This window comes from Otolemur garnettii, unplaced genomic scaffold, assembly GCF_000181295.1.
Source record: "Otolemur garnettii isolate 467f Iridium unplaced genomic scaffold, OtoGar3 scaffold00006, whole genome shotgun sequence".
Lineage (NCBI taxonomy): Eukaryota > Metazoa > Chordata > Mammalia > Primates > Galagidae > Otolemur > Otolemur garnettii.
Genome location: NW_003852401.1, coordinates 41,521,946 through 41,534,433, shown reverse-complemented (window position 1 = coordinate 41,534,433; position 12,488 = coordinate 41,521,946). Strand labels below are relative to the sequence as shown.

Below are 12,488 nucleotides of genomic sequence, written 5' to 3'. Positions count from 1 at the left end.
AAAAAAAAAAAAATGAAATGCATTAAATAGCTTGTGACTGTAGGAATATTTAAATAAAATGTAATGTTGGTTTTGATTTTCTGTATTTAAATTGAATGTTGATTAGGTTCATATCATTTAACATTTTAGTTTTTAAGATTTTGGGGCTTTCTTTTTTGGTTCATAAAATCTGTTCAAGTTGTGATTACCCAGTGGTTGATCATAAATGGCCTCTTGCTATGTTTAAGGCTTTTTGGTCATGCCATTGTACATAAGCACCTTCATCCAAGATGAAAGGAAGAGAGGAACAAAAATTCACAGCAGATGATTTTGCTACTTATTTAGTTGCCAGTAAAGTGGACTTTGTACACTGTATGTGTTAGTTTTATTTCTGTATCTGGGATAACAGAAATATCCCTATTCCTGTTATCCCAGATAATCAAGAGTGACTATAATAATTTGTTACATGTCCATTTAGACACAAAGCAAGCAATTACAAAATGGATGCAGCTAACCTTACTATGATTTAATCATTTAATCATTTCAGATTATAATGAAGAGGTCCTACTGTCCTCTTTAATTAGGAGATAAAATTCATCAAATAGAGTGTTATTATATAAGAGTAATGTTGTTAGATCTATGTCTAGATTCTAAAGCTATAGGATTAGTTATATCCTTGTAGGAGGAACAGAGTAAATGACATTGATAAAATCTCATGCTCCCAGCTAGTTTTGTTTTCTTTCTTTCTTTTTTCTTTTTGAGACGGAATATCATTCTGTTACCCTGGGTGGAGTGTCATGATATCATAGCTCACAGTAACCTCAAACTCCTAGGCTCAAGAGATCCTCTTGTCTCACCCTCCAGATTAGCTGGGGCTACAGTCACCTACCACAACACCCAGATAGTTTTTCTATTTTTAGTAGAAACAGGGTCTAGCTGTTGCTTAGGCTGGTCTCAAACTCCTGAGCTCAGGTGATCCACCCACCTCAGCCTCCCAGAGTGCTAGGATTAATAGGCGTGAGCCACTATGCCCAGCCCCAGCCAGTTTTCTTGACACAGTCATAGGCCTAGTACCCCAAAATATTAGTCTTACCAGACAATAATGACTCTCTTAGAGTGGAGGAAGTTTTTTATGTAGTAGCTAGTTTGATGTGATTAACATTGCTGTAGGGGTGGCACTTGTGACTCAAAAGGGTAGAGCGCCAGTTCCATATGTTGGAGGTGGTGGGTTCAAACCCAGCCCTGCCCCCCCCCCCAAAAAATTGATGTAAGCATTGGGTTTTAAGTCCATATTCAAATAAAGCAATTATAATTACTTTAGCCTAAGAACCTTTATAACAGATAACTGAAGTTTGAGATGGCATTTTTCTATTCTATTCTATTACTTATTCATTGAATATTTATTTATTGGACAAAATGTGCTAGGCACACAATACAAATATAAGGGCATGGTCCTAGCCCTTGTGTTTAGAAGAGGGAAATATAAACATATTGAGATATATATGTTCTCAGTGCAGTGGTAATTCAGAAAAATAGGACTTTTCAGTGCCTTTGATGGGGATGTGTTTTAGGAAAAAATTTTAAAGAAGAGTTTTGCTGGGCACAGTGGCTCACACCTGTAATCCTAGCACTCTGGGAGGCCAAAGCAAGTGGATTGCCTGAGCTCACAGGTTTGAGGCCAGCCTGCGCCAGAGTGAGACTTTATCTCTAAAAATAGCCAGGTGTTGTGGCGGGCACCTGTAGTCACAGCTACTTGGGAGACTGAGAAAAAGGATTTCTTGGGCCCAAGAGTTTGAGGTTGCTGTGAGCTATGACGCCATTGAACTCTACCAAGGGTGACAAAGTGAGACTTTGTCTCAAAAAAAAAAAATTAGACTCTTATTAGGTGTACTAGAAATTCATATGGTAGACAGGAGGAAAATAGGCAATGTCAGGAAAGGAGTGGCATGTATATAAAATGTGTACATGTGAAAGAATATAGCATATTTGAAAAACTATAATTTAGAGACCTAGAACTGCTGGAGATACAGCCAGAAGATAGGAGGATATAAAGAACCTTATGTACAAAGCTAAGGAGATAAAGAACCTTATATCTCTGCTGGGAAAAATGTATTGAACATTTTTATTTTTATTTATTTTAATTTTTTTTTTTTTTTTTTTTGAGACGGAGCCTCAAGCTATCCCCCTGGGTAGAGTGCCATGGCATCACGCTCACAGCAACCTCCAACTCCTGGGCTCAAGCGAGTCTCCTGCCTCAGCCTCCCAAGTAGCTGGGACTATAGGCGCCCGCCACAACACCTGGCCATTTTTTGGTTGCAGCCATCATTGTTGTTTGGCAGGCCCAGGCTGGGGATTCGAACCTACCACCTTAGGTGTATGTGGCTGGCGCCTTAGCCGCTTGAGCCACAGGTGCCAAGCCTGAACATTTTTAGATTGATTTTGGTTTTCACTTTAGAAACTTTTTTTTTTTTTTTTTTTTTGAGACAGGAGCCTCAAGCTGTCCCCCTGGGTAGAGTGCCGTGACATCTCAGCTCACAGCAACCTCCAACTCCTGGACTCAAGCGAGTCTCCTGCCTCCGCCTCCCAAGTAGCTGGGACCACAGGTGCCCACCACAACGCCTGGCTATTTTTTGGTTGCAGCCGTCATTGTTGTTTGGCAGACCCGGGCTGGTTTCGAACCCGCCACCTTGGGTGTATGTGGCTGGTGCCTTAGCCACTTGAGCCACAGGCGCCGAGCCCACTTTAGAAACTTATGCTGAAGCAGTGTAGAAGATGGATTGAGGGACTAAAGTTAAGAATACAGTATTCAAGCAAAAGAAGATGGGGGAATGACAGAATGGAAAAAGAGAAGAAAGTAGAATTAAGATGTTTAGGAGATACATTCAAAAAAATATCATAATTAATGTGGATTTAAAGTGTCTAGGAGAGTTCACAAGAATTATTTTTGAGGTTTTTAGCTTAGACAGTTGTGTAGATAGTAGCAACTGAGAGGATTAAGTAGGGAAGGCAAGGTGATGGGAGGGAAAGATATATAACACATTGAGTATGGAGATGCTTACCGAACATTTCAGTTGAATTATCTGTGCATACAGAAATCATTAGAGTGTAGATAGAACTTTAAACTTTGAGATTGAAGAATAATGAGTATGAAGTATAAGAATAATAGGTTAAGAATAGGATAATGGTGAACAGAAGCTATATTGTTAAGAAGATTGAGAAAAAAACAGCAAAAAAAGGAGTGGTCAGAAATGTATTAAGAAAACCAAGATATGCTTGAAAAAAATACTGTCTTTTGGATTTGGCAGTTGGGAAGTAGACCTTAATTTTAGTGTCAGAGAATAGTTAAAGCCAAATTTCAGGGAGGTAAGAGAGGAAATTGACGTTTTCTTGAAAAGAAGTGGGTGGCCATAGTGGTCAAGACGGCATGGTACTGGCACAAAAATAGAGACATAGACATTTGGAAACAAATAGAAAACCCGGAAATGAAATTAACATCTTACAACCTCCTAATTTTTGATAAACCAAACAAGAACATACACTGGGGGAAAGACTCCCTATTTAATAAATGGTGTTGGGGGAACTGGATATCCACATGTAAAAGACTGAAACTGGACCCACATCTTTCTCCACTCACAAAAATAGATTCAAGATGGATAAAGGACTCAAATTTAAGGCATGAAACATTAAAAATCCTCAAAGAAAGTATAGGAAAAACACTGGAAAATATTGGCCTGCGGAAAGACTTCATGAAGAAGATTGCTGTGGCAATTGCAACAACAAAAATAAACAGATGGGACTTAATTAAACTGAAAAGCTTCTGTACAGTTAAGGAGACAACAACCAAAGCAAATAGACAATCTACACAATGGGAAAGGATATTTGCATATTTTGAATCAGACCAAAGCTTGATAACTAGGATCTATAGAGAACTCAAATTAATCCACATGAAAAAAGCCAGCAATCTCATATATCAATGGGCAAGAGACATGAATAGAACCTTCTCTAAAGAAGACAGATGGGCTCGGTGCCTGTGGCTCAAGTGGCTAATGCGCCAGCCACATACACCTAAGGTGGCGGGTTTTAATCCCCAGCTCGGGCCCGCCAAACAACAATGATGGTTGCAACCAAAAAAATGGCCAAGTGTTGTGGTGGGTTCCTGTAGTCCCAGCTACTTGGGAGGCTGAGGCAGGAGACTCGCTTGAGCCCAGGAGTTGGAGGTTGCTGTGAGCAGTGAAGCCATGGCTCTCTACCCAGTGAAATAGCTTGAGGCTCTGTCTCAAAAAAAAAAAAAAAAAGACAGATGAAAGGCTAGGAAACATGAAAAAAATGCTAATCATCCCTAATTATTAGAGAAATGCACATCAAAACCACCCTGAGATACCATCTAACCCCAGTGAAAAGGGCCTACATCACAAAATCTCAGATGCTGCAGATGCTGGCGTGGATGTGGAGAGAAAAGAACACTCTTACACTGCTGATGGAACTGCAAACTAATACAATGTTTTTGGAAGGAAGTATGGAGAAACCTCAAAGAACTCAAGCTAGGCCTCCCATTTGATCTTTCAATCCCATTACTGGGCATCTACCCAGAGGGAAAAAAATCCTTTTATCATAAGGACACTTGCACTAGACTTTATCGCAGCTCAATTTACAGTCGCCAAAATGTGGAAGCAGCCTAAATACCCACCAACCCAGGAATGGATTAACAAGCTAGAGTATATGTACACCATGGAATACTATTTAGCCATTAAAAAAATAGAGACTTTACAGCCTTTGTATTAACCTGGATGGAAGTAGAACACATTATTCTTAGTAAAGCATCACAAGAATGGAGAGGCATGAATCCTATGTACTCAATTTTGATGTGAGGACAATTAATGACAATGACGTGGTGGGGGAGGGGGAAAGGGAAAGCAGAGAGAGAAAGGAGGAGGAAGGAGTGGGGGGAAAGAAGAGCAGAGAGAGAGAAGGAGGGAGGGAGTGAGGTCTTGGTGTGTGACACACCTTTTGGGGGCAAGACACAATGTAAGAGGGACTTTACCTAACAAATGCAATCAGTGTAACCTGGTTTCTTGTATCCTCAATGAATCCCCAACAATAAAAAAAAGAAGTAGGTGGTAAGGAGGAGGTATAATTTTTGTTTTTATTTTAATATTTAAGATGCAAGCTTATTGAATACACAAACTATCCTTTTATATAATTTTGCTAGGGCATATTTTTTATTTGCCCTTTATCTTTGAAAAATAGAACTTTAAGAAACATGTTACCTGTTGGTAAATTGATTTTACAATTTGTAAACTAAACTTAATTATTATTATTGGCATTTCTTTTTAGGAGTATGAAAATGCTGAAAATGCTTCAACTCAGTCAAAAGTTATGAATAAAAAAGATAAAAGAAAGAATCATCAGGGAAAAGACAAACCTCTCACAGTATCGCTAAAAGATTTTCAATCTGAAGGTAATTTATGTACAGTGTATAATGCTAGAAGAACTATTCTAAGTCTTTAAGTTTTAATACTTTTCTGATTTTTTAAATAAGTAAAAATTGTTTTGTTAATGTCATGTGCACTGTAAGAAACTTAAAACCATTGAAGTTCATTTTGTACCTGAGACTGGATAATATAGGGGTCTCTTCTTATTTTTTCTTTTAAGGCAGGGTCTCACTCTTTTACCCAGGCTGGGGTACAGTGGTATGATCATAGTTCACTGCAGCCTCAAACTCCTGGGCTCACGCAATCCTTATGCCTCTGCCTCCCATGTGGCTGGGTATAGGAATGCCACAATGCCCAGTAAATTTTTTGTTGTTTTTCTTGCCTAAGCTGGTCTTGAACTCCTAGCCTCAAGCAATCCTCCTGTTTTGGCCTCCCAAAGTGCTGGAACTATAGGCATGAGCCAGTATGCCCAGCTAAGATTAGATAATTTATAATGGAACAAATTTATTGGCTCATATATATGGTCCTGGAAACTGGGAAGGCCACATCAATATCAAGAAAGTTAGGACTTTCTTGCTATGTCATCACACAGCAAGTGTAAAGGAAACAGGGAGGGCGAGAAAACAAGAGGGGCTGAACTTAACGTTTTATAACCAATCCCACCTATGAGGGTGGAGCCCTCATGGCCTAATCACCTCTTACAGGTCCCACTTCATAATACTGTTAAAATGGCAATTAAATTTCAATATGAGTTTTAGAGGGGACATTTAAATTGTAGCACCCTATTTGGAAATAAGTTAAAACCACATGGGGTTTTAAAGTAATTTAAAATCACTCAGTAAACCCCCATAAAACTTCAGTGAGAATATCTTCTTGTATTTGAGTTTGTCCCTTTTGACTTACTAAAAATAAAAATTGACATTTATAGTTTCTGAATCATCTTTAAACATACTATTGTTCTTACACATGATTTGGCTTAAAGTAGTTCACGAATAGTATCATTAGATTTCAGCCATTATTGGTCACCCTTTCATGTTATCTGGAATTGCATCTTAGAAAATAAAAATAAAAATTTTAGAGTGAGACTCATTGCCAGAAAACAGTTTTGTAATATCATTTATATTTTAAAAAATGTTTTTTAAGAGGGTCAGAATCTTACTCTGTTTCTCAGGCTAGAGCAGTGTGGTGCAGTCATAGCTCACATCAGCTTCCATCTCCTGGGCTCGAGTGATCCTCCTGCCTCAGCAGCCAGAGTACTTAGGAGTACAGGTGTGTAGCCACGCCTTTTAAATTTTTGTAGAGACAAGGTCTCAGCTGTATTGCCCAGGCTGGTCTCAAACTGCTGGCTTCAGTTGACCCTCTGTCTTCTGCCTCCCAAAGTGCTGAGATTACAGGAATGAGCCCCTGTGACCAGCCTCATTTGTATTTATTATCCAACAGAGAACCCAGAAGGAATTTTATCATCTCTAGACCAGCAGTTCTCAACCTGTGGATCACAACCCCTTTGGGGATCGAACAACCCTTTCACAGGAGTTGCCTAAATACATCCTGCATATCAGATATTTACATTACGATTTATAACAGTAACAAAATTACAGTTATGAAGCAGCAATGAAAATAATTTTATGGTTGGGGGTCACCACACTGTGAGGAACTGTATTAAAGGGTCACAGCATTAGGAAGGTTGAGAACCACTGATTTAGAGTATTATGTCACTTTTCTTTGAGGATGAAGAAAATTTTTCCTATAGTTGCCTAGAGTCTAGACCAGGGGTCCTCAAACTTTTTAAATAGGGGGCGAGTTCACTGTCCCTCAGACTGTTGGAGGGCCAGACTGCGGGCCCTGGGACAAGTCGGCTGCTAAGCAGGACAGGCAGCCAGCCACCCGGGAGGCCGGATAAATGTCTTACGCAGGCTGCATGTGGCCCGCAGGCCGTAGTTTGAGGATGCCTGGTCTAGATTTTGAAGATAGACCACAAAGGACATTATTTTAATATGGATGGTGAAAACTCTTAGCCCCATGCTGTGTGGTATGGTAACACTATTCATATGCAGCAATTTAAAGATAAGTTAATTAAAGTTTAAACCGTAGTTCTTTTATTTCAGGTGCTCAGTAGCCACATGTTACTAGTAGTTTAACTTCCATATTCACTCAGCAATAGAACGTTACTGTTATCCCAGAACATTATATTGAACAATACTGCGACTACTCCAGTCAGAGTAGTTGCTGGCCATATGAGCAGCTATTCGTTAACTGACAAAGCAATTTATTTCTTTCATGTGAATTTAGCCTTAGTACATTGGGCATTGTTTAAGGATAAATAATACCTTAGCAATAATTTCAAAAAGTAAACATAAAAACTTAAATTCTGTTTTTATTAAATAGAAGCAAATCTTTTTGTGAAATTAGTAATAAATTTAGAGCAGCAGTTCTCAACCTGTGGGTTGCGACCCACAGGAACTGTATCAAAGGGCCACGGCATTAGGAAGGTTGAGAACCACTGATTTAGAGGATTACATCACTTTTCTTTGAAGATGAAGAAAATTTTTCCTATAGGTTGCCAGTAATTAATTTGCTTTGCTTTGGGGTTAAAAGAACACATCCATGTTAAAATTAAATTCTCAAGTTTAGTAAAATATGAAGAAATATGTTTCATTAAAAACTAGGCAGAAGCATGCAAAGAATACTTTTTATACTCTTAATTTATTTTCCATATTTTTATTTTTGCAGTAGTATGTAAATTTATTAGATGCATTGAAACACACATCAGTATGTTGCTTTTTTTTTTTATTGAATGGTAACTATGTACATTAATGCACTTTGGGGTAAAGTGTGGGGTTTTCACTGTGTTTCGAAACACTTCCATCGAACTAGTTAACATAGCCTTCATGTCATTTTCTTAGTTATTGTTTTACAACGTTCACATTCTACTCTTAGAAAGATTCACTTGGACCTAGTATGCTGCCTTTAGAGGGAAGCTATTCAGCTTTTGCAAGTCATGATTAACACAGTTGTTATTCTTTCTTTGGCTCTGGCATCACATCGTATGCCAAGTGGAGCATGCTAGAATGACTGTGTAATGTATCAGGATTTGGTAGCTTTATCTGAACTTGGTGATTTTGGCATTTACTATATCCATGAACTCTATTCTGATCAAGAAATTTAGAGAACTGGACCAGCTTTTAGATTCTTGGTCATAAAAAATGCTATTAATTTTATCTCTTGAGAATGGAAAATTTTTATGGTACACAAGAAGCATTGTTAGGTATTAGGTATCCTGATTATCTCCATTTTAAATAAGAATACTTGCACAGTTTGTATTTAGATTTCAGCCTCGTACCTGTGTAGATTCCTTACGTCTTCCTTTCCTCATTCTGCTCTTGGGTAATATTTTTCTAGAAATGCTGTGTTGTTTTTAAGTCAGTGATTTGTTTTATCTAGATGTGTTTGTAATGAATTTGTTTTTATATTTTCTATAACTATACATCAATTTTTAGGATTTTTTTCATAGTAGTAGCAAATCACTGTGATGTGTATTTTTAAAATGAAATGGCCGACAGGTTTTAAGGTCATAAATTATTATTCTACTTTTTATATCATTACACAAAGGCAATAATCTCAATAGTTTTTGAAGTTATAGTAACTTATGACTTGATTTTGGACTATTTGTGTACCCTTGACTTGCTCTCCCTTAGACTAAATTATGTGGAATGCACATGCTTAAAATTTTATAACATCCCTTGACGTGTGTGGCATTTGCTGGGATCTAAAACCTGGACTCTAAACTGAGCAAATTAGTAATTATATTTTGAATTTTAACATCTTAAGCTTAAAAAAGTAAATCATGTGTGAGTTCTAGAAAACCCTTAAATGATTTCTATCAATTCTTTCAATTATGTTTTTATGTTAAAATTTTTTATGTGTCAGTTTACTTAAATGAAGTCTCATCTCATCTTTTTTTTTCATTTACAGATCACATTAGTAAAAAGACTGAGGTAAGTCTTATTGTAACCATCTTTTATTATAGAAAACACTAGTAATTTTAAGTATAATACTTTAATATTTAGCAGAAGTCTTTTTGAGACATAACCATTTAAAGAACAACCCATAGATTGTCTTGAGTGAACTCAGTCATATTTCTGGCATTATGAAGATATAAAATACATTATAATAGAATAAAAATACAATTATTTTCATGAAGCATGATACCATTTGGCTTTATCATCCTAATTTATATTTCTCTCTGTGTATAAGCCAAAAGGTTACCACATAGGTGCTGTGCTTAAAATTTTAGGGCTAATTGGTTTAGTTTAATCTTTAAATGTGTATTTTAATCTTTATTATTAAAAACTTATCCTGAGACCACATCTCAAGGTATTTTAAAATTATGGAAACGTGAAGCGAGCTGTGATCTGTAGATATACCCCTGGGGAAGAATAACCTGATTTATGTACTTCTCTTACCATTCACCATTAGAGGGTAGTACAGCCTACAAACCTTTCTGGTGTTACAGCCTTTTTTTTTTATTTTTTTAAGACTAGTATAGGCTTACAGATTTTAGAATGGGAGATGATAGTATTATAAAATATCCTCTAATTTTAGTTCCTCACTGAGGAAGATAATAAAATGTTATAACTTTTTCATTTCTTTATTAGATAATAATTTCGGTTTCATTATTCTTCCATCATGTATGTATTTTTATTTGTAATTCCATTGGGTTTTTTTAATGGCATATGGCTCTTGATTTTCCTTTCAAATATAAATATGGTTTCTGACTTTTTTTTTTTGGTTTTGAACAGCTTGCCAGGTTAGGAAAGTGGAATCTGTATCTTTGAAAAAAAATACACATTTAAACAACTGTATGACAATAATTTAGTCTTTACAACACATGCAAACCCTGAATTGATTTGTTGTTAACACAGATGTTATAAATTTTTTTTATTTTTAAGCCACTCTTACCATTTCACAGATTAAAATTCAAATGCCACATATATAGTTGAATATTAATTTCAAGTTGAATATTAATTTCCACTTGAAAGTGGAAGACTCTACTTTGAGACGGACTCCAATTTATGTTGGTTCATTTGGGGATTAGTTTTAAGCAAATGAGAAGGCAAGTACAAGTGGTACACCTTATTCCTAAGAGATTACCGATAGCTGTTAGCAGAAGAAAAAATAATTCTTTTCTTCTTTCCTGATTCAAAGAACAATAAAAAATACAGCACAACAGGATCTTATCTATTTAATATATCAAAGATGAATTGTATTTAAACAAGCTTTTGAATGTGGAATAATACATTTTTGGTTTTCCTTATAATTTTAGAGCTATGTTCCTGTCGTCTTCTATAATTGAATAATTCAGTATCTAATAAACTACATGTTGAAGAATTCTAATGCTTAAGACAAGTTCTATATTTGTAAATGCAGTTTAATTATAACTTATTTTCCGTATACTCAGTTTAAGAAATTGGTCAAATGAATATGTAATTCATATAATTCTTTGATACTTGTGAAAAGTACCAAGGTTATGTTCCATTTTCATTAGAGGTATTACTCACTTTCTAGGACTTAAATATTTAAATGTTGCAATAGTTTTACTATGGCTGTAAGAATTTAGAAAAGAATGTTTCTCAGAGAATCCAAAAATGAAATCTAAAAAAATTTCTATTTGCACTTTAAAATGGAATGTATTTTTTATTCCTACAAATGTACTGGTCTTTGTTGAATTGTGTGCTGACTTAATTCTTCCCATCTTTAATGTTACTTATGCCAAGAGATTTTTTTTCATGGCTACCCTGAAGTTCCTAACCTCTTAAGTTCCTCCTTTAAGTCAGATACTTACTGGATAAAATTCAAGAGAGAAAAGATTTTTTACTTTATTGATGGTTCATGACGGGTACTTTAACTGCATGTACGTGTGTATTTCTCTTACTGTCATTTTAATTTTATCATTCTCTTTTTTCTTTCTCTTTCTGTCTTGATGATATGTTACTAATCTCAATGCTTTTTTCCCAGTTACAATTCTTTGTAACATTTCTCACACTGAAATTGTTAAGGTGACACTTGTAGTAATAAGGAATGGTACACAATTAGCTTTTCTTCATTAAATATCCAGGAGATATTGACCACCACTGCTACCTCATTCTCCTATGCATCCTCACCATAATATAGTCAGGTAAAACTGAAGAGAATTCTAGATAAGTAGAATTAATAACAGAGTAGGTGCTTGTACATACCTTTATAAAACCTCAGTCATGCCTATTATGAGATATTACTTGATTCTAAAGTTTTGTTTTTTAATCTTAATGTGTTTGCCATGCTAAATGCCAGTATTATTGGGAAGAGTATCTCATAGCTATTCCTTTCTCTCCAGTCTCACTTTTACTTGACTTTCCTGATTCTAGTCCTTCTGGTATGGTTTATGGTTTAAAAAATATTGGTGGTAGTCATAAGTCTTGAAGTCTGAAGGATCAAGTCTTCAGTGCAGTTGAGTAGACTATTTCTAGAAGAGTACTTAAGAGACTATAACAGTGCTTGCCAGAGGTGGGGTAGGACAAAGATAGGAGAAAAGTCTTACTTTTCACATTATAAACTTTTGAATTTTCTATTATGTCTGTATATTGCCTATTAAAAAACTGTTTTAAAAATAAAAAGGAACTGAGTTAGGGAAGAAGCCAGGTAACAGCCTACTTCTATCTAGCTCTACAAACTATTTCCTTTTTATCATACTATGCTTCCACCAACCTTTAGCTAATTTATGAGCTTTGAAAAATAATTTATTCACTTTAGGGAGCTAGTTATATTATGAAAGGTAGTATTGGATCTGTTGATTTCTAAAATTGTGATAAATGTGTGATTTAAATAAATAATAAAGAAAAGTATGCTTAAAATGAATCTTATAGAAAAAGAATAGCAATAATAAAGTTTAGACTACTAAATTTTAAAAGCAAATAAATTCAGCCTCACTTTTAAAAATCTCATGTGAGGCTCGGCGCCTATAGCTCAACTGGCTAAGGCGCCAGCCACGTACACCTAAGGTGGCAGGTTCGAATCCCCAACCCGGACCCGCCAAACAAC

General features: G+C 36.0%; 1 protein-coding gene across 2 annotated transcripts in view; it reads left to right on the top strand.

Moving 5' to 3' along the window:
• The window catches only part of GKAP1 (G kinase anchoring protein 1), an 89,974-nt gene that overhangs the window by 37,446 nt on the left and 40,040 nt on the right, over positions 1-12,488 (top strand). For both annotated transcript variants that reach the window (XM_003782979.2, XM_003782978.3), the window contains exons 6-7: positions 5,314-5,437; positions 9,384-9,406. In XM_003782979.2, the coding sequence (XP_003783027.1) occupies positions 5,314-5,437; positions 9,384-9,406 (147 nt within the window). The remainder of the gene's footprint in view (positions 1-5,313; positions 5,438-9,383; positions 9,407-12,488) is intronic.